The sequence below is a fragment of the Osmia bicornis genome, chromosome 6 (genome assembly GCF_907164935.1).
Source record: "Osmia bicornis bicornis chromosome 6, iOsmBic2.1, whole genome shotgun sequence".
Taxonomy (NCBI): Eukaryota; Metazoa; Arthropoda; class Insecta; order Hymenoptera; family Megachilidae; genus Osmia; species Osmia bicornis.
Window position 1 is genome coordinate 4,026,145 of NC_060221.1, and position 21,855 is coordinate 4,047,999.

The following is a 21,855-nucleotide window of genomic DNA, read 5'->3' on the forward strand; positions in this document are numbered from 1 at the left end:
CAGAGGAGTTGGAACACTTTTGATATAAGAGTGGAAATATTAGAAGTGGAGGAAGTTAAAAAAAGGTGCAGTTAATTTGCAATATTAAAAAAATTTTTAAAAGAAGCCAGAAGTTATTATTATTTAGAAATGTATTTATTTTTTAATTAAAATTGAGGAAATTAAGGATGCAATGAAGGGTTAATAGATTTTCTTTGATGTCTGTTCTAACGAAGCTTCAGCTAATTTGCGTTAAGACAGCAATTTTCCTTAAATCTTAAGCTTTAATTTGATACACGACAAGTACCATTTGGCGCTACTTTTAAGTCATGAATTTCTCCCTGTTTCGAAATTAGCCATTTCATATGCAACAACCTAATAATGGCACATTCCTCTGGAAACTATCCGTTCAAGTGGAGCATTTTCAGTTGTAAGATTCGCTGGAAGAATATGAGGATCGTTACTCTTCCGAAACTTTTCTATTTTAGTAGAGGAGAAGGGTTTAATCGTAGCAATGAAACGCGTGCCACCGGTAATTATGCAAACTACTTTTCTCTGTGCTCGCGTTGTTTTCGCAGATTTAAGACGCCATTAAAACGTTGATATCCTCGCCGATCGGCGAAACAATTCTGGCTAGACACGACCAAGAGGACGTCTGTTGGCACGTTCGCCAGGGCCGATCGAGAAAGTTTTATCGTCCGATGAAAACGCAGGGAAACGACCGTTGCTTACTGCCGCTCGTCCTTTCCAACAAACTTTCCAATCGATTTCGAACTACGCGAAATCGTTTACCGAGGTCTATGGTGTCCCGTAAAATTTCCGATCCGAAAACTTTCGAGTACCCCTGGCTACTTTTCTTGCTAATCGAATGAAAGTTCAAAGTTGAACGAAATTTCCGAGTTTAGGGAGGAAATATCGTGCGTGATCGATGAATTATTAAACGCGTTGAATACAGCGAAGTATAGTACATATATAGTACCGCAATAATTAACAGAAAACAATGCCATCAATTAGAAATTTTTATTCAGGTAAGTATTAGAAACGTGTTGAAAAAGAAAAATAAAAAAAAATTCTAGATACACCTGGGTCAGTATCGATCCCACACCTGTCCCCATTAACTTTGTCCCACTGCTGAGAAACTGTACGCGTTTGCTTTTTCTCCTTGTTTATCTGCGTTCGCAATTAGAATGTCACGGGTAAACTTTTAGCTGGGCGACATCACTAGCTCAACTAATTATGTTTGCTCTTAATACATAGCCTGGTTCGGTGATAGAACGGAAACTTTTATTATACACGATACCATTAGGGGAATTTCGATTTACGTCGATCGATCGAGTAATCAAACTAATTTGAATTGCGAGCATCATTAAATATAAGACGAGTTTAATTTTTTTTTTTTAGAGAAGGAGATACTTGATTCTTGTTATTTCGATTTTATTTTTAATAATGAATGTTTTATAGTAATTTGATGGAAAATGATAAATTAAAAAGGAAAGGATTGCGTTGACAAATTTTTGGTGAGAAATAAAATTGCTTTCACGATCAGAGAATTGTTTGTTCAGTGAACGTAATCGTTTTGAACAGAGTTTAAATAGACAAAACAACGGGGCGAGAGATGTAAAGAAAAGCGTAATCTGAATTTAAATTCGGCTCGGTTGAATGAATCAAACAGCCACTCGGAATTTCCATGCATATTAAAGAAGCTCGGCGGTTTTTTTTTTCCCGCGGCATTCATTCGATTCGAAATGGGAGGCTTTCACGACTATTTCAGATGAAATCGTATTCATTTAACTCGGCAAGGGTTTTTTCGTCGCTGATTTTGCAACGAGTACCGTCCAAGTAAAGCGTGTAAAAAAATTGGAAATATTGGATTTACATAAAACATCGAAGGGACGAGAACAGAGTTGGAAAGTGTACATCAACGAGATGGTAAATTTTTCAGTATTATCGATGAACCGTTCACTGTACATCTTTCGCAATGTCGAAGTACAATATCGGATAAAGTCTGACACAATTTCGTGACATAAAAGTATCGCGAAACGGCACTCACGATATATCAATTTAAAGCTTAAAATCTAATGAAAATGACTATATAAAGGTTTCGTTAATATTCTTAATACGGAATGAGCGATCGTGGATCGCAACGTACAAGTACCATAATGTGGAGCGTAAAAATTCTAAGACAATTTCATGACATAAAAATATAACGAAACAGCGTTTACGATATATCAATTTAAAGCTTAAAGACTGAAGAAAATAACTACATAAACGCTTAATTAATTTTTGCTATATAAAATGGCTGATTATTAATTATAATAAACAGTAACTGAAAAGTTTGAAATAATTTTTCGACATAAAATATGAAGTCACAAACGTCAGTTTAAATAAAAAATGAAGGAAGGTAGAGATAGAAATTCAGCTTTCAATTGCCATTTCTTGGTCCCTTTCATTAATTACTCAGCCTGTTCGGTCTAACAAGTTTCAAGCTTTCTTAAGTAATAAAGCCGTAATGATTCGCCGGTGAACTAAACGTTCCAGTTTTTTTTTCCGCGTGGAGAATCGGAAAAGCCGATGGAAACTGATTACTCGGGTAGAAAATACGACGGGAAATCAATAGGGAGTCGATGCGTAGAACGTCGTTCGTTTTCAACGGGATCGAGCTTTTTGACGTTGAGACAGGGTCGTGCTCTTTGATATCCAGGACAAGAGGAAATCGTTTTCATTTCCAGCTAGCAAGCCTTCGTATTTCCCGTGCAATGGAAAACGACAACTTTTCTAATAATTCAACAAGGACATAAAAATAAGATTGCTTTGTCACTTCCCATCTGATCTCATTTCTTCTACCTTTACCTTTCGTCTAATGTTCACTTCACTTTATTACGTAAGGATTAAATCAGCCATTATTTCAATTATTTCATATTTAAAAAAATTTATCAAATTTTTCTGCAATAATTTTCCTTAATTTTTAAGCTGCAAATTGATATACCATAAGTGGCACTTTATAATAATTTGATGTAACGAATAATTATTATAAGAATGTACATTGTATCGCGGATAATTATTGGAATATTATAAAAAGATTGCAATTAATATCTGAGCGTTTCATTTTACTCCCTCGAGAAAAAATGGATTTAATAGAGAAGATACTTTTAGCAGGGAAAGGGTTTGAAATCAACCCCTTTACGTGGCAATATTCGCAGCTTTCCTGCTGCTGAAATCCCAGGCGTCTATAAATTGATGAAAGATACCGTGAGATGTATGTAATTATTGATACAATGTGATTGTTCCGCGCTGCACCTCCTGGGACTTCCATTATTGCAAATATATGGATTAATATCGCGACTGCATTAAAGCTGAGACGCTTTAATTCCATCAGTGACGTGTTAATATTTGGCGGAGGAAAGAAACAATAAAAGTAATTTTAAGTATCTAGAAAAATAAAGTTGTCTTTACAATTTTTATCCATATTATTATTAACCCCTTTCGGAATAAATCTGAAGGCACATATTGATCGCGATATGTTTCACGAATGAAAATGATATATTTTCTTGATTTGTCTAATTGCAGGAACAAACCGAAAACGTTCGCGTTCGATCATTGTTTCCATTCGCTGGACCCAAGTGCAGAAAATTTCGCGAGCCAGGAGGTGGTGTTCGACGCCCTGGGACGTGATATTTTGGACAATGCATTCCAGGGTTACAACGCCTGCATCTTCGCTTATGGGCAAACTGGTGAGTTTCGAAATCAACCCTTTTTCCAAAAATCACACTAACACTATCTAATGATTAGATAGCCCTAAATTCATAGATCTATGAATTACATGTCCTTCAAAAAATCGTGTATTTGTGGCGTGAAATAAATCAATCGATAGTGTATCAATTAGAAAATTGAAGAATTGGAAAAATCTTTATCTGGAGAAATATGAAATTGAAACAGCTTTGTAGATTTTCAGCGTCGATCCCCATTTAGGTTCCCCGTACCATTTAATTCCTGTTGATAAGAGCAGAGTTCCAACCCCGACGCAATAACTGTCTGCTCGTGTATAGTTGAACGCGACGAGTAATGCAATTAGAGGGGCCAACGATGGTAAACGTGGGTTGATCTTATACAGAGAGACATTGACCGAAGCGACGACTAACGTTGTCGCGTGAACAATCGTGCTTGTATATTCCAGGAGAGAAGAGAATAGAGAGAAAAAAAAAAAAAGAATCAGATTATGCACTTCTAAAGGCTCTAGCGGGTCTTTCTTATTCACTTAGGTGCTCGCTTGACATCGACGAATCGGATTTAACCTCTCGACTTATCATCCTCTCAAAGCACTTATCGACTCGAAGACGAAGATAACTTGGCAAGAAGTTGAGAATGAGAAACCTGTTAAGGGTTGAGAATACGGTGTAGTGTCAATTGAGGGTTAAACTTTGCTTCGTAGGCATTGCAAATACTTGCTTTATCTGTTTCCCTTGGGTAGACTCTCGTTATATTGCCAAAGAGCGAGTTAGGAGCGGAGGATTCTTGGAGACGACGATATAGTAGAAGAAGCTCAGTTTATGCCAAACTGAACGAGTTCGGTGCTTCCTAATTTGCATATTTGCAAATTCCTAAATTACCTAGTTACCTAATTTGGGAGCTTAGAAATTTGAGGACCTTTGAGGAAATTAGGAAATTTGGTAATTCGGGAACTTAGAAATTTGGAGACCTGAAAATTTGGAAATTTGGTAATTCGGGAACTTGGAAATTTGAAACCTAGAAATTTATAAATTTGGTAATTTGGGAACTTAGAAATTTGGGGACTTAGAAATTTGGAAATTTATAAATTTCTGTAATCTTCGATCCTATGAAAATTGAAGAGTCACTAGCGTAACGTAACGAAGGTGTTAATGGGATTTTGGAATGATTTCTTTGAAGGGTCTGGGAAATCGTACACGATGATGGGAAGCGGCGAGAACAAAGGCATCATACCACGTCTTTGTGACAACTTATTCGACATGATCGCGAAACAACAGAGTTTAGAACTCACGTACAAGGTTGAAGTATCGTATATGGAGATCTACAACGAAAAGGTGCACGACCTGCTTGATCCAAAGCCGAACAAACAGTCGCTCAAAGTGAGGGAACACAATGTCCTAGGACCGTACGTGGATGGACTAAGTCAACTTGCAGTCACATCCTTTCAGGTATGCGATAATCCATTGACTAAACCAAAAGGAATATTAACAAGGAAACCTACATCACTGCGAACAGTATCATTTAACCATATCTCTGTTTCGATGATCATCGAGATATACATTTGTACATTTTCTCCACAAAACGGCGTAATGTCTCTTTATCACTTGTTTTGACCGACAATTGGCTCAGTTCCAAAGGGAAACTGTTGTTGATCAATATCTGTCGTTGCAGTGCTTCAGCAATTTAATTTCTTTAACGATACAACATTCTGCGTGATCGAACTCTATAGCAAAGACAATTCTGCTTGGACTGAGTATCGGATATCAAACAGCAATTGAAAATAAAATTCAACGATTTCAAAATCTCAGAGTCTTATTTTAATTAATTTTCGAACGACGATAGCTTCGAATGATTAACGATGAATTAACACCTCGAATGACCCATCGATAGTACGATATCGTGTAAATTGTATTCATGAATGAATTAAAGAGGAAACAATGGATCGTCAGGATCGTGATCGATCGATCGACTGACTTTTACTGATCGTCCAGCCGAGGTAGGAACATTAAACTGAACGAAGGTAATGATACACGATCCTTTCAGAAAGTAAAATCAGGTCGTTTTACATGGATCGAAGGTAGTGGTTAGCTGTTTTATGCAACAAACACGTTTCGTACATACCAATAACGCGTGATATGTTTCAATTTGTTCTATCGACTGTGAACTAGGATAAATAATTTTAATTTCTTCGTTTCATCAATTAGACGAAAATTTTTCGATTTTTTAACCGTAAATAAATTGATCGTTAATTCGACAGGATATTGACAATCTGATGGCGGAGGGGAATAAATCGAGAACGGTGGCAGCGACAAATATGAATTCCGAGAGTTCTCGTTCGCACGCGGTCTTCTCTGTGATCCTTACGCAGACATTGACGGATTCGAAGAGCGGGGTGAGCGGGGAGAAGGTATCCAGGATGAGTTTGGTGGACTTAGCGGGGAGCGAAAGGGCTGTGAAAACTGGAGCAGTAGGCGATAGGCTTAAAGAAGGAAGCAATATAAACAAGTAAAAATTCTTTGATTGAAAATGAAATATTTTCCAAGCACAAGATAATATTTCTATATAATATAAAAATATTTTCAGATCCCTAACGACGTTGGGTCTAGTCATTTCAAAGCTGGCGGATCAGAATTCCGGAAGTAATAAGAATAAGGACAAATTTGTGCCGTACAGGGATTCTGTTCTCACGTGGCTGTTAAAGGTATCGATGTAACATAAAATAATACTAAAATCCAAGAGAGATCGATCAAATTCGTCTGCAAAGAGAATTTGCATAGAAATCAAATAGAAATTACGTCAGTGGCTGTGAACGCGTTCGAATTCATAAATATTGAATGGGTTATTTGAAATTCAGGATAATCTCGGTGGAAACAGTAAAACAGTGATGGTGGCTACTATATCTCCAGCGGCGGATAACTACGAGGAAACCCTTTCTACTCTTCGATACGCTGACAGAGCGAAGAGGATCGTGAATCACGCGGTGGTCAACGAGGATCCGAACGCTAGGATCATACGGGAATTGAGACAGGAAGTGGAAACGTTGAAGGAGATGCTGTTACACGCGACTGTGAGTCATCGAGACGCGTTGAAACGAACTAATGGTCATTAACACCTTCGCTGTATTATATACAGTGGGTCCAAAAAGTATTTCTACACCATTTAAAACAGAGTACCTCGTTTAAAATTGGACCATATGAGTTGAAGATTTTTGAGAAGCTATAAAAATTAATTTAGTAAGATATTTTTGCTGTTTTAAATAATTACAGTTTGTCGAAATCGTGAAAAAAAATAATGAAGGATAATTTTTCAACTTTTTTATGCGAGTGTATAATGAAAATTTAAAATATGACATTTGTACATTTAAGTATGTTATTTAGAAGTTACAAGTAATTAAAATAATTAGTCACGTTTTTAGATGAAATTTTAATTGTAGACATTGAAAGACAGACCCACTGTATATAGACCTTTCATTCGTTTTCCATTGAACTATTATTACTCGATCATCGAGTAAAGACAGAAGTTTGATAAAAATTCTTCTTCTCTTTTTCTTAAACAAAAGGGACAAGGTTCGATAGTGGGCCAACAACGCACAGACATCACGGAGAAGCTGTCTGAATCGGAACGATTAATGAAGGAGATGTCTCAAACGTGGGAAGAGAAGCTTGTAAAAACTGAGAGGTTGCAGCACGAAAGGCAGCAAGCCCTGGAGAAAATGGGGATCAGCGTTCAAGCTTCTGGTATCCAAGTGGAGAAGAACAAGTATTACCTCGTCAATCTGAACGACGATCCTAGTTTGAACGAGTTGTTGGTTTACTACCTGAAAGTACGATTGGATGTTCTCAGATGAAATAAAAGAAAATGGTATTTCTAACAAATTAAAGCCTTGTGTACTTTGTAGGAAAGAACTCTGGTGGGAGGTCGTTCGGCGAAAACCGATCAGGATATTCAATTACACGGATTAGGTATCCTCCCTGAACACTGTGTCATCACGATAGAAGAATCTGGCCTCTACATGACGCCATTAAACGGTGCTAGGTGTTTCGTAAACGGCACCCAGGTGGTGGAGAAAACACCCTTACTACACGGGGACAGGATCGTATGGGGCAATCATCATTTCTTCCGGGTGAACTGTCCGAGAAGTGCAACAGGTAAATGCTTCCTGAGTCTGATTAATTGAATTAAAAAAAAAGAAAATTGCCTTCTTATCGAGTCTACGTTCGCAGCAATTAACAGCGAGCCTCAAACGCCCGCTCAGAATATTGATTACAACTTTGCCCGAGAAGAATTGATGCTTAACGAGCTGTCGAACGATCCTATTCAAAGAGCCATCGCGAGACTAGAAAAGCAGCACGAGGAAGATAAGCAGGTATGCTTGAAACTTCTGCTTTTTAAAATTCTTTTCAAGATTCCTATTGTCTTTGGTATTGATCTACTTCTTCGTTAAATGCTTCTGGTGTTAATTTAAGTTAAATTCATTTTTCAACTTCTGTTTGTAATTAAGAATGTTGAACTACCACTTGGAATATTAAATTATTTTGTGACCATATATCTGCTGAATATAGAAATATTTTTGTTTCGACTTCAGGTTGCACTGGAGAAGCAGAGGCAGGAATACGAACGACAGTTTCAACAGCTTCGCAATATTTTATCTCCTTCGACACCGTACTCGCCATATGTACCGTACGACCCACTGAGGGGTAGTCAAAGCGGTAAAATGCACGCTTGCACACCGACCACTCAAATGCGTGTTGAGAAATGGGCGCAGGAGAGGGACGAGATGTTCAAGAGGAGTTTAGGTCAATTAAAAGCTGACATACTGAAGGCGAACGCTTTGGTGCAGGAGGCTAACTTCTTGGCTGAGGAAATGGGAAAACAGACCAAGTTTAGCGTCACTTTACAAATTCCGCCGAATAATTTAAGTCCAAATAGAAAGGTAAAATATACGAGAAAAAGCAAAGTGTTCCTTGAAATTTTCATGGTTTACTATTAAGATTTCTGGACGTGAACTCTGTTCTTTTCTGTTGAAAGTCTAAAATTGAAGAATCTTCTAAACGATCCTTATGTTACAAATTCTCTTTTATTATTTTTGAGAAATTTTCAATGTTCTATATTTTCATTGCTATTATTTCCTTCTTTTATGTTCGTTTATTTATTTCTGTTTCTTTTACTTTTCACACTCTCCGACATGCAGAGTGTATTTTTTCAGCGAGGAGCATTCGTCAGCGAGCCAGCGATTCTGGTGAAGAGAATCAACACGGGCAGCCAGGTGTGGACGATGGAGAAATTAGAAAACAAATTGGTCGACATGCGGGATATGTACGAGGACAGAAAAGATCCTAATTGTCAACGACCACCTGTCATGAAGGTAAATCTTCAGTTCAATTATAACGGTGTCAGAAGCGAAGCTGATCGACTTGACGTGAAATTGAAAATGAAAGAATGAATAAACATTTCTATTTCGAACAGGACGAGCTACCGGGGAAAACGCAAGATCCTTTCTACGAGTCACAGGAGAACCATAATCTAATCGGAGTAGCGAATATTTTCTTAGAGGTTCTGTTTCACGACGTACGGTTAGACTATCACACGCCGATAATCAGCCAACAGGGAGAAGTCGCTGGACGACTGCAGGTCGAGATTAGTCGCATATCCGGCCATTTCCCACAGGATCGTATCTGCGAGGCTGCATCGGAATCATCGGCAGACAGTACCTCGTCGGAACCCGAAGATTACTCCGGATCGAGTCACATCACCTGTCGCGTGACCATTAAACAAGCCACCGGTTTACCATTGTCCCTCAGTCATTTTGTGTTTTGTCAGTATATGTTTTATGGACATCCGGAACCAATAGTGGTGCCGGCGGTGGATAACACCGAACAGCTTAATTCCAATTGTCAAATGGGACAGAGAGACTCTTTGGTGTTCAAGTTTGATCACACGACGGATTTTAACGTGCCCATCACGGAAGAGTTCATGGAACACTGTTCTGGTAAAGGGACCATTCTGAGAATCGAAAATTCTATCATAAAATCCTAAGAAAATTTATACGATGTTCAATTTTCTATGCAGAAGGGGCCTTAAGCATAGAAGTTTGGGGACACCGAAGCGCCGGTTTCTCGAGAAGCAAACCTGGCTGGGAAGTTGAACAACAATTAGCCAAAGCTAGATCACTGGCTGATAGATGGTCCGAATTAACGAGGAAGATTGAACTGTGGGTAGAGATTCAAGAATTAAATGAACAAGGAGAATATTCACCAGTTGACGTAGTAGTGAAACAAGATATGTGGACAGGTATGTGTTTCAGATGAATAATTAAATTGAGAACTGAAGATCAAAGCTTGTTGTTCCTTTTTTAAGGGGGTATTTATCAATTACGGCAAGGGCAACAACGGCGAATACAAGTTCGCGTGAAACCAGTACAAAACTCAGGAACATTGCCAATAATTTGTCAGTCGATATTAAACATAGCCGTTGGCAGTGTGTCTGTAAGGAATCGTCTGCAAATTCCATTGGACAGTTATCAAGATGAAGACTTGAGAATATTAAGAGAGAAATGGAGCGAGGCGTTGATGAGAAGGAGACAATACTTGGATCAACAGATACAGAAGCTGATCAACAAACAAGGTATGCTTATCAGAAAGATATGCTGATTAGTTAAACAATCATTGCATAACCTGATGAAATTTTCTGTGTACAGATAAAACGGAGCAAGATATAGAAAGGGAACAGAGTTTGGTGGATCAGTGGGTCAGTTTGACAGAGGAAAGAAACGCAGTGTTAGTTCCTGCAGCAGGATCAGGAATTCCAGGTGCTCCTGCTGATTGGAATCCTCCTGCAGGCATGGAACCACACATTCCAGTTCTGTTTCTTGATCTCAATGGTACTTTTCAACATTCTTTACAGCTATTGAAAATTCCTGTTACCATAAATCATTTCTTATGTTAATATCTACAGCTGACGACCTCTCAACTCACCAGTCCGGAGAGGAGGTTTCTGTGACAGGGCTGAACTCGATCTTGCCCAAGGAACACGGGAATAAATTTTACAGTTTACCAATAATTCGACACGTAGAAAAGGACGTGTGTGCCATTGCTGCTTGGGACTCCAGTATACACGACAACATACATCTAAACAAAGTTACAGATGGTAGGTTGCTATATTTCATGATCCACTAAATTATCGATCATCCGGATCTTTTTCCTTCTACAACAAAAATATATTTCAGCCAACGAGCGAGTGTTCCTGATTCTAAAAACAACGGTACGTCTGTCGCATCCCGCGCCAATGGACCTGGTGCTACGTAAACGATTGGCCTTAAACATATACAAAAGACAGAGCATCACGGACAGAATCTTCAAGAAAATTGTTCGGACAGACTGTTTGACCCAAACTGGCGTCACTTACGAAGTTGTATCTAACATACCAAAGGCGAGCGAAGAACTGGAGGACCGTGAGAGTTTGGCTCAAATAGCAGCGAGCGGTGAAGATAATAGTTTGTGCGATGGCGAAACGTACATTGGTAAGGGAAATTTTAATGAAGAATTTTATATGCCTCAGGGGTGTCATTAGGGGTGATTTTAGAATAGTAGCCCGGAAATTAACGCTTCTGATGTTTGCTTAGAAAAATACACACGTGGTGTTTCTGCGGTGGAAAGTATCTTGACTTTAGACCGATTACGACAAAGTGTTGCTGTGAAAGAACTGCTGCAAGCACAAGGGCAACCACTTATGCGCAAGACAGCAAGTGTACCCAACTTCTCGCAGGTACTACTGCCTCTTCGCCGTCTTGGACGCACTGTATGCTTTTCGTTTAATTTGTTTTTTCTTTCTTAATTTTATATTACATGAAATAGATTTTATATCCTTTAGTTCAGTTCATTTGGTTTTTTATTTTGTATTTTGATTAAATAATTATTGGATCATTTTTTATTTGATTTGTTCCTCATTCAAATTCAACATTGATTTATTTAGATTTATTTAGAGAATGCATTGAACAACGGTAACCAGATTACCTAGAAACGTGAATGATACGACACGCTGTTGCTTGCAGATCATGAGATCCGACACGTCGATGGATTCTTTGAACGTGACACGTTCCGAGAGCGTAACCGATCTCAATACCGAATTAAACGGTTTATTACACTCTCGACGTGCGTCCACGGGTCATACAAGGAACGAGGAGAACTTTGTGTCCACCCCATCGAAGCCATTCGGAATCGGTAAGCATGCATTTACCTTTCACTTATTGAATTCGATAGTGATACATTTTCGAGTAAATTCAGTAAATAAATATTCTATGATTTCTTGAGTAAATGAAATTATCCAGACGATTGTTAACACCTTATCCTACCATTTGCAAAATAAATAAATAAGCATTGTAACTTAAGAAATGAATAATTTTTCATTTTAATTGAGTCGTAGATTCTTAGTCAATTAATTAGGTTGATAAGGTGTTGATGATTTTTATACAATTATGAGATATAAGAAATCATAGAAGATGAAGAAATTAATTGGTACTATTAATAAAACGATACTAAACGATCAACGAAAAATTCTTTCTCTTATTATTCACACAGAATTCACTCATACATTCATCTTCTCATTTTCATATGTATTAGTTTCACCGTTCGTTTTTCTGTAGTAATCCATTTTCAATTACGAACGATTATTACATCACTCTTAATTATCCTTTCGAAATGGTAACATCGAATTAACACGTTTACTATTGTTCATAATAACTTTAACAATAACCAACGGTACTACCATAAAGTACGACAACAAAAAGGTAATTTCAAGATTATGTGCAAGGAAAGTTCTGTTGCTCTGCAAGCATTATTTTTGCCATGAACGTTGGAAACGTTAGAGGAGTTTTATGAAATAGCAAAGGACAACTATTTTTATTTAATCACGCTGTTTTTCTTTTATACGAGAAGCTTGCTATCAGACGCAGAATTATTATCGCTAAATGGATTGCTACTTTTACCCCTTTCCCCCATGAATTTATTATTGAAATTCGTTTCAATGTTTTCGTTGGAGAATTGACAACTTGTTTTTTTCTTCTTTTTTACTATCTTATGCGAGATCTCATCATTATTAATGAATGCAACATCTTAGTTTGCTTTGATCACGATTGAATTATTATCAAATGGATAATAACGCTTTGATGAATTTTAATGGCACTGTGTTTTTTAATTAAGAACCTTAGCCTTAGAGAGATTATTGAATCACTTCTCGTTGCCTTGATTTTTCGCTTTCTTAAATAATATTCAACCAAAGAGATTTCTATTGATTCATTTTTTGAAATGTGGCTTATGCAGTGTTTTTTGATATTTATATATATATATACATATATATTATCACCTTGCCATGATATATATTTAGTCACTTTTTACAATTTTACCCTAGTTTTGATTGTTCGAAAATTCCACTGTTATGTATTCCTTTTGTATTGGATAATGGAAAATAACCATTTCATCTGTTTCCCTTTTGGTTCTTTGAGTTTTTTTGTTGTTAAAATTCATGTCATTCATCGTTTGCGTTTCCTTGCATTAGGTCTCTAAATTTTTACATATACAAATTTTTATTTAATATTTTTGTCACTGAAAAAACAATTCTGTTGTACTTATATAAGAAATGGAACTTTCTTTTCCTTTTATTAAATAGCAATTGAACTGAGTTCTCAAGTATTTATAAGCAATCAAAAAATGAATTTTCTATCTATTTTTGCAAAGTTTAATTTTCAAACTAGAATGCAATAAAAATAGACAGGGTGCAAGGAAACAGCAGTCACTTAGAACAGACACAATCAAAAGACTTTCTGATCACAGTCCTTACAAAATGTTTAGCGAATACCGATTTCCTAATTAGCGGCCAACACCATTACACTGGAATCTCGTATTTATTCTATTTACAGCTTCTATCATATTGTTATGTCACCACGCTATGTTCAACTTTTTCGCACAATCTGTTGGACCCATCTTAATTGTTACAGCTTCCTTAGAAACGTACCATACATAAACCGCGATTATCATCGTTGCGGCTAAAAGAGAGTTGAGCATGGTAAAAGAAAAAAAAAGGAAAGAAACTTGATTCTTTCTGATAAGGAAACCACCCCATGTACCACCCTCAGATTTTAATCAGCTTTTGCATGTTGATAGATCATGGTATATGAAATCTCTCTTTTTATTATTTTGGATGCAGACTACACTTTTTAATTAAAATTTTTCACTTGCCACTTTACTGAATTAATTTAACATTGATGCTACTTAAAATTTTCTTGAATTTATTTCTTTTAAATATTCTTAGTGCCAGTGTTCTTCTACTTTTTTTTTATTTAGTATTACAAGAGCCAAGAAACCAACCGTTCAATGTGTGCCAAAATCTCTAAGCACTGGCAATCGAGCACGCGATATCGCGTGATCGGATATTTAGTACTGGCGCGATATCGAATGAGTGGGAAAAAAATTGTTCCGTAATATTTTTTTCTTATCTATCGATATGCAAAATTTGATTAAAAACCTGAGGACACTTTAGGGTGGTTTCTTTCCAACAATTCGCCTAGCGTTTTTTTAGCAACGACACTTAAGCTCCACCACTTATAATTACGGTATCTAAGACTGTCTTTCATTTTTCTAACGAGCTGTTATAAGAATAGCGAATTTTATAGAAAAATAACTGAGGTCAACAAGATTAATGTATGCAACTTGTCTCTTCTGTTCCTCTGTTTTAACACTACGTCTCTACTACTTCTACAACTATTTCGGCCCACGCAAGGCTCCATTCTGAACTCAGGTAAAATGGAGTCTTGATTGATATTTAATAATCGATGCCGTTACAGGCAGTGACGACTTTATTTTAGTATACATATGTCTCGTGAGTGGTTGAGTCTGTCTGTCTGTTTGTCTGTTTTAATTTTATTTAATTTTATTAGGTTTATCAAAAAGTATGCTTCTAGCCTGATCGACGACGTTTCTTTTGTAACATTGATAATATTCAGAACCTGGAACTTTATTCTGAAAATAAATTAATTTCCTGCCTTTAGGTCTAATTAATTTCTCTTAATTATTATTATAAATTTGAATATTTTTCCGCATTTCTGTGTATTTGAAAAGTATTACAAAAATTCGAAACTCCAGTTCTGAACATTGTTAATGTTTTTCTATCTGAATAATGATGTTTATGTTGTGCATTTGCAATCGTGAGCAACGCTATCTATCCATCACCGTATTTGCATGCGAATGGGTTTTTCAATGTACCAAAGCATCCAGCTAGTCACTGAATCGTATCTTCGCTCACAAAAATTTTATTTTTCTCTTATGCGATGATCTGTGCTGATCGAATCATATCAAATGATTGAAGTTAAAAACATATCAGAAAAAGAATCACCACGCCGTAGAAATCATTATTTCTTTTTGTTTCACCGGCACTGTATTCACGAATTTAATCTACCGAATCTACGGATCTTCTAAAAATTGAAAGCATGGATATATGAAACAATTCTTTTCTATTAGAATAGAAATGATTTCTATAGTTTTCTTTTTATATCTGGTTAATTCGTTGAACGCGCACGAATGCGTTTAATCGGGTTCAATGAATTATCATATTTTCTTCTGTATGTTAAGAATTCTGAATTCTAAGTGGACCAACTTAAAAGAAAAAGAGAAAGAAATGAAAAAGAAATGAGAAGAAAGTCGCTTGTAAAGTTGTTCTAATTTCACTGTCTCTATCTGTGAATGTGCTATCGAGCCAATTTCTTTTTAGAAACAGATGTAGGATAACTGTATCATATATGTGTACATAATATACATACATAAATATTTATTTATACGATTAATGATTTAGGTGGATATTCACTTTTGAAAAACAATTTGGAATTCATTGATATTAAAATAGATAATTAAAGAAATAATTCGTTGAAGATATCGAATTGTTTTTCAGAAGAATTAAGGAAAAAAAGCTGATGCTTTTATAATTAAATAAGAAAATGGGAAAAAATATAACAAATTATATTTTTATTGTTTTTGTATATGTATAAGTTTATGATGAAGTATGATTAGCAAGATTCCCATTTTCTTTGTCTGAAAGAGGAATTAGTTTAAAGTCAACGAAATAATTAGGAAACAGTTAAACAGTAATTAGTAATGCATGAGATGATCGTTTGAAGAATTAGTCAAGCATGCTTTGTGAAGGTATAGAATCTGTCTAACGCTATTAACTATACTATTAATAACAAATCTTTATTGGAAAACACTGAGACAATCACCACTGACTTTAAACTAATCTCTTCATTTGAATTCCCTTCGACTCATGGTACTCATTGGGGAATATTAAGTATGAGATTTTTTTTATTAAATTAATAATGTATCAAAAATAATTAATGTAGATAAATATTTCAAATTTAATGTTCTCAAATGAGTGGCTTGAAACGAGTTAATTTATTCATAACGAATTCAAAATGCATATGACCTCGAAATTCTAATTATTGATATGGATAATTAATTTATAAATTAAAGTTTAACTACTCGACTCCTATAATTTCATATTTAATTTTATATCAGAAATGAGGTCACTTTGAAAATTATGCTCGAGAGGCAGAACATTAGAAATTAGAAAAATGTTAGAAATTTTATTTGTGCATTTTGGATTTGTGTTTGAAATGGCGAGTTGAAAACGTTCGATCCTCAGAATAAAATAAAGAGATAAGAAACAACAATTAAGAAATATAAATTTAAAACTTATTGCTGTTTCTATTATCACTTACCTGTACAGTAATTGTATCGGCAAATGAATGTTTATCAGCCATCGAGAAAACGACGTGTAAGTGTACATTTCGTGTGGTTTGCCTCACATTATCCAGTGTCTTCTAGCCTGCAGGCATGATTGATCACTGTACAAGCCTGTAAAAAGAGGAAAAAAAAAGGCTGTCATTAAAAGGCTCGCCATTCAGAGGAGAAAAAAGATCGTAGTGTGTTTTTTTTAGTGAACGACCAGAAAGAAAAATGATATATAAAAGAGTGCCGTGTAATCAGTACGTCTATCTCCTTTCAGCGAGACCAACTTTCCTGAATCTCAACCTGAATCTCAACTCATTGACACGTCTGCAACAATCCACCTCTGCCAAGTGTAGGTGACACTCGTTGTTGACCACTCTTTCAAACTTGCTCAATTTTTATTTTGAAAAAAAAAAAAGAATTTTTTGTAATTAAAATTATATTTGACCAACTGCATTGTAGTTGTTTTATATTTTTTAGAAAATTATATTTTCAAATTTTAAGAACCGAGTGGACAGCAAAATTAGCTAAATTTCTTAACAAATTCAATCGTAAAAATATTTTGGAAAAAAATTCTAAAATACTTGCAAGTCTGAAAGAGTCCATTCGATCATTCTAGTAGTGATTAGTAGACTGTTTGGTTTCCTTACTCCTTATTTCAATAATTAATGTAGTGTGACAATAGATATATAAATATACGTCATTAAGAATCACGGTCTTCTGTTCTTTGTTTCTCTTTTTTTAAATTATTTCAATCGAAACTTTGGTAGTTAATGTCGTTCTTTGCAGCCTAACTGTACCGAATGGTGCAGTGCATAGTTCCGTATATGTTCGATGTTTTATATCGCTTAGAATTATAATCGGTACCTCTTTCACCTCTGTTTTATATTTATTTCAGGCTGCCTTATATTCCACGTATGTGCTTAATCTTCTGAGCCTTATTGTTAGTTACTTAACTGCCGATCGAGACGAATGATTTGGATTCACACCTCATTACACATGGAAAACACTCGACAGAAATATTCTTCTAATTAAAGAAACTTCAACCATGTATCATGTAGAAAATATATGATAAGTAAACAAACTTTTAAAATTATACTTATTGAAATACAGAATAGCTGAAAACTGGGACGATACAGCGAAGAGAAAGTTTTCTTGCACTCTGTATAATCAATCGGTATATCAACCAGTGATTGCCTAATAATCAGAAAAATAACCGAATACGTGGAATATATTTTTATCCTTTTATTTTTAATTTTTTTTTTAGGAACGGCATGGACACTCCTTTTGTTCAATATTTATCACTAATATGTATATCAGAACCGACCTGGCACCCTTAGTGTGATCGACTCATAAGCCCGATTATTACATTAGAATGTGTGTTCGACCCAGCGAAGAGAAATAATTGTAATCAACAATGGAATTGATTTTATTGGCCAGATCGGCCCTGATATTCGATCAATCACAATTCGAACTTCCCATCGGTCACTGTATTCCTATCTGATTTATCGATATTCGTTTTAGCATCTCCAAATATGGTTGGCAGTAAACTGGCTCTACGAATGACAACTCTCCACGAGGAAACGTCGAACGTTGGAAACCAACTGCCGACGCCTATCAACGACGAGGACGAAGAGAAGAGCGATGCTGATTACTCGGAATACGACTCGTATCAGGTAGTACACGTTCTTTGGTATATTGGAATCATTATTACATAGATTTTAGTTAGATACTTTGAATCCTTTCCATTTTCACTATCATCACTGATTTTTTCAATTATTAATAAAAGAGTACACTTTTACATTTGCTCGAAGCGAAATTTCAAGTACTCTATGTATTAGAACAGGGGTGGGCAATTGTTTTGGCTCGAGAGCCGCACCTTTTAAAATAAAGATCAATAAATATAAATAAAATAAAATAGTGGCAGTTTTATTGGAAATCTGGGTTCAAGGCGGATTTTTCTGAATATCTTAACGAGCCACAAAAAACTCTTAACGAGCCGCTATTTGCCCATCCCTGTATTAGAAGATAGGAGGAGTTATCGTTGACTCGTACTACTGAAACTGGCGCAGCGCGCGGGCAAGTAGTACAACGCGTCGTTAGTCAGACGTACCCTTACCGTAAGACTAAAACTCCATCTCCGTGTAATCTTACACATGAAAATTCTTGAAAGACACTAAATAAAGCAAATATGATCCCATTGATGAACTCTCGAAGGCATTGAAACAAAAATTTCTTTTCAAAGAAGAAACACTCAACGTGAAACTTTTTTTTTCTTTTTTTTCAAACAATATTAGCTTCTAAACAAAATTGCCTATTTTATAAATAATTTCTAACGAAACCATACTTCAGAATCAGACAAAATCTCGCGTAAGATTGTTTCTTCTCGTGGTGTTGATCGCCAAGACATGTTATAACCACGAATAAATGGCATCGTTGTCACAATCAAGTCACACACGATTACGTTCAGGCACCGGCGAAACCAGTAAAACCGCTAACTTCTTCACGCACACTGGATTCTCTTGTCGAACTTCAATCGACGAAGATCAACACGCCAAGCATGAGCAGCAGCGGTTACGGTTCCCAAGCTGTGTCGACGACGAACCTCACGTCCGAGGATTCGATCTCCGTGAAATCGATCAGCGTTGACGAAACGCCGGATTTGGAGTATCGGAATCTACTCGAGGGGAAGAAACCGGAACGAATGGACAGCTCTTTGGTGGAGGAAACGCCGGAGGAATACATGGGGGAGGTGACGAACGCTTTGGGTAATCTGAACGTGATGGAGAGCAGTTGTAACGAGGGTCGGTATAATGAGTTTTAGATTATTCGTATCACGAAATGATTTTTCAATTAAATATGTGTAATTGATTGCAGAGCGAACTAGGAAGAACTTGGAAGAAACGGGTGCCTACATGGACGCGGATATGGACAGTCCTGTATCTTCGACGAAAAGCGACAGCGATGCGAATAGCAACTCGACGAATGCAACTGTTCAGAAGAAGGATGCACCGAGTCAGAGTTTAAGCAATCGGAGGAAAAGCGATATGGAAATTAGTCAGACGTCGAATTCCGGTGAAGATAGTCCTTTGGAGGGTAGCTCGGTTGTGCACACAAAATTACCACCGGGAAAGGTAATTATTGATTAATAAATGCAATGAATGCAAATTGGAGAAAATTTAATTTAGAAGAAATCAAAATTCTAAGGAACCTGATTTGGAAGAATCTCAATTTTGGAATTACAATTCTAATTTCCAGGTGGTGAGACGAAGAAAAGCTTCTGCCAACACAGGAAGGCCTACGAGTTCTCAGCACAGAGCTTCATTCCCTATGGTCCGTCCACAAGTTTCAGAGAGCAAAGCTGCGGCACGACTGGAACAATCAATGCAACCTAGCATGCCCTACGAAAACGGTGATAACAGCTCCTCAGAAAGAATCGATGGTACATACATACTATTCTCTAAAATTAGATCTATTTTATCTTTGATGAATATCTATTAAAAATTTCTTCTCTGCCTTTTGTTAACAGACGATGTAAGCGAAAAGAGTTCAACATTTGGTTCGAGACACGACTTGAGCAGAGTCGAGACACTACTACCAGACTGGGTGATAGTTGGTGAATCAGTTTTGGTTCGTCCTTACAGCTATTCAGGTGTAATAGCTTACGTTGGTCCAACAGAATTCGCGTCTGGGACGTGGATAGGAGTGGAACTTGATGCTCCTACTGGTAAGATTTCCTTCGCTTAAAAATTGTCTTATCCAGAGTTAATATTAGAAGAGATAAAGAGAATTATTTATAAGTTGAAAGGGGAGAGTTTCTAAAGAGGGTTCTTCAATTTATGTTTCAGGTAAAAACGATGGTGCTGTGAACGGCCATAGGTACTTCACGTGTCGACCAAAATGCGGAATATTCGTGAAAGTGGACAAATTAATTCAAGACAAACGAGGCAGAGCACTTAGAAACTACACGTTTACTCTTCCTCAATCTGCACCGATGCGCAGAAGCGTCAGCAGAGGTATGTGAAATAAAAATCTGTCGAATAGATATCTCAAGGAAAATTAATGACAACGATAAAGCTAATGCCCGGGACCACTTATATACGAATATTAATTAGTTTGAAATGGGTGTGTTTCTTTCAGGTGAGGGTTTACATTCCTTGCACCGAAGTCGAAGCCGAGGAGAAGGTCTCTCAACAACCGGCACACGATCCTCTCCACGTGGCAAGTAAACGGATCACACACCGCTTCATCGTAACCTTCGTTCTACTACTAAGCCACTAAAGAAAACAAAAGAAGAAAAAAAAAAAATATCCTAATTGCTACATGCCTATTGATATGTGTAGCAGCAGTGTTTCAGTCCCTTAGACGTTTAGGGCAGCTATGGATTATTAATACTTATAAATAATTACTTGAAACGTTAGGTCATTAATGTGTATCTCACACACACACACACACGAAGCATTGGAATCCATCGATAACGATTTTAAAAAAAAAAAAAAAATATGGTATGTGTTGAGATGGAAAAAGCATTTAGTATCTATTTCGCATTTTTTCAGTAGCGTAGGAACGGAGTCGATACACGGTTGGCCCTTAATTATATATCGACAGTCACCGACGACGACGATGTTTAATTATATATATATAAAAAAAAAAAGGAGAAGAACGAACGATCTGTAAGCATTCCACAATTTTCGTTTCACCGACTGGTATTGACGAGCCATTTTAATTTTTACACGAAACTGAAAGTGATCGTTTAATTTCCGATTTAATTGTACATTCTTAAGAAGAAAGGGAGAAAGACGAATGATGGCGAGTCGACTTTGATAAATAAAAAAATAAAAGAGGGAAATATTCCATAAAGCAACAATCGCATTTAAATAAAATCAGAATGTATCTGGCATATTTAAATATAAACGCAAATACATGCATAATAATTAATAGATACACTCTCCAAAATTACCAGGCGGTAATTTAAATTGTGGAGAAGTGAATCAGAAAAATTGATCGATAACAGGGACAGCCAAAATTCATGAATTAAAGAAAAATAAAGACCGCGAATCACCGCGCTGTTGTGTAGATTAATTTAAAGATTTTATATGTATACAATTGTTTCATATATATATATATACATATTGTATTTTTTTAGCGCGACCCCGTTAAGTTCCTTTTTATTGTAACATAAATACCCCTTTTTGCCCGGCAAATATTACGTTTATTACACGCGAACATGACACGCGTTAATTTATAGATGCGTCGAACTTGGATGTTGCATGGTGAAAAGAAGTTTGTATTAGCCTCTGATTTTTAACTCTAGAAAAATATGCTATTCGGGAAATGTTTCATTTGCAAGGAATGCAAATTGGAAAAAATGTAATTTGCG

General features: G+C 36.3%; 1 protein-coding gene across 6 annotated transcripts in view; it reads left to right on the top strand.

Moving 5' to 3' along the window:
- The window catches only part of LOC114880438 (kinesin-like protein KIF13B), a 57,343-nt gene extending 36,226 nt beyond the window's left edge, over positions 1 to 21,117 (top strand). Inside the window, exons 3-29 of one of the 6 annotated variants that reach the window (XM_046286167.1) lie at positions 3,547 to 3,710; positions 4,885 to 5,153; positions 5,963 to 6,210; positions 6,289 to 6,406; positions 6,560 to 6,772; positions 7,265 to 7,528; positions 7,604 to 7,853; positions 7,929 to 8,071; positions 8,291 to 8,638; positions 8,897 to 9,070; positions 9,172 to 9,694; positions 9,775 to 9,996; positions 10,063 to 10,329; positions 10,403 to 10,585; positions 10,660 to 10,851; positions 10,931 to 11,224; positions 11,327 to 11,502; positions 11,756 to 11,924; positions 14,479 to 14,496; positions 16,753 to 16,827; positions 18,000 to 18,151; positions 18,946 to 19,279; positions 19,353 to 19,609; positions 19,734 to 19,917; positions 20,005 to 20,202; positions 20,324 to 20,491; positions 20,616 to 21,117. In XM_046286167.1, the coding sequence (XP_046142123.1) occupies positions 3,547 to 3,710; positions 4,885 to 5,153; positions 5,963 to 6,210; positions 6,289 to 6,406; positions 6,560 to 6,772; positions 7,265 to 7,528; positions 7,604 to 7,853; positions 7,929 to 8,071; positions 8,291 to 8,638; positions 8,897 to 9,070; positions 9,172 to 9,694; positions 9,775 to 9,996; positions 10,063 to 10,329; positions 10,403 to 10,585; positions 10,660 to 10,851; positions 10,931 to 11,224; positions 11,327 to 11,502; positions 11,756 to 11,924; positions 14,479 to 14,496; positions 16,753 to 16,827; positions 18,000 to 18,151; positions 18,946 to 19,279; positions 19,353 to 19,609; positions 19,734 to 19,917; positions 20,005 to 20,202; positions 20,324 to 20,491; positions 20,616 to 20,704 (5,692 nt within the window). In that variant the 3' untranslated portion in view covers positions 20,705 to 21,117. The remainder of the gene's footprint in view (positions 1 to 3,546; positions 3,711 to 4,884; positions 5,154 to 5,962; positions 6,211 to 6,288; positions 6,407 to 6,559; positions 6,773 to 7,264; positions 7,529 to 7,603; positions 7,854 to 7,928; positions 8,072 to 8,290; positions 8,639 to 8,896; positions 9,071 to 9,171; positions 9,695 to 9,774; positions 9,997 to 10,062; positions 10,330 to 10,402; positions 10,586 to 10,659; positions 10,852 to 10,930; positions 11,225 to 11,326; positions 11,503 to 11,755; positions 11,925 to 14,478; positions 14,497 to 16,752; positions 16,828 to 17,999; positions 18,152 to 18,945; positions 19,280 to 19,352; positions 19,610 to 19,733; positions 19,918 to 20,004; positions 20,203 to 20,323; positions 20,492 to 20,615) is intronic. The other 5 variants (XM_046286170.1, XM_046286168.1, XM_046286173.1 and 2 more) reach the window with 5 other exon arrangements.
- Positions 21,118 to 21,855: the final 738 nt, after the last annotated feature.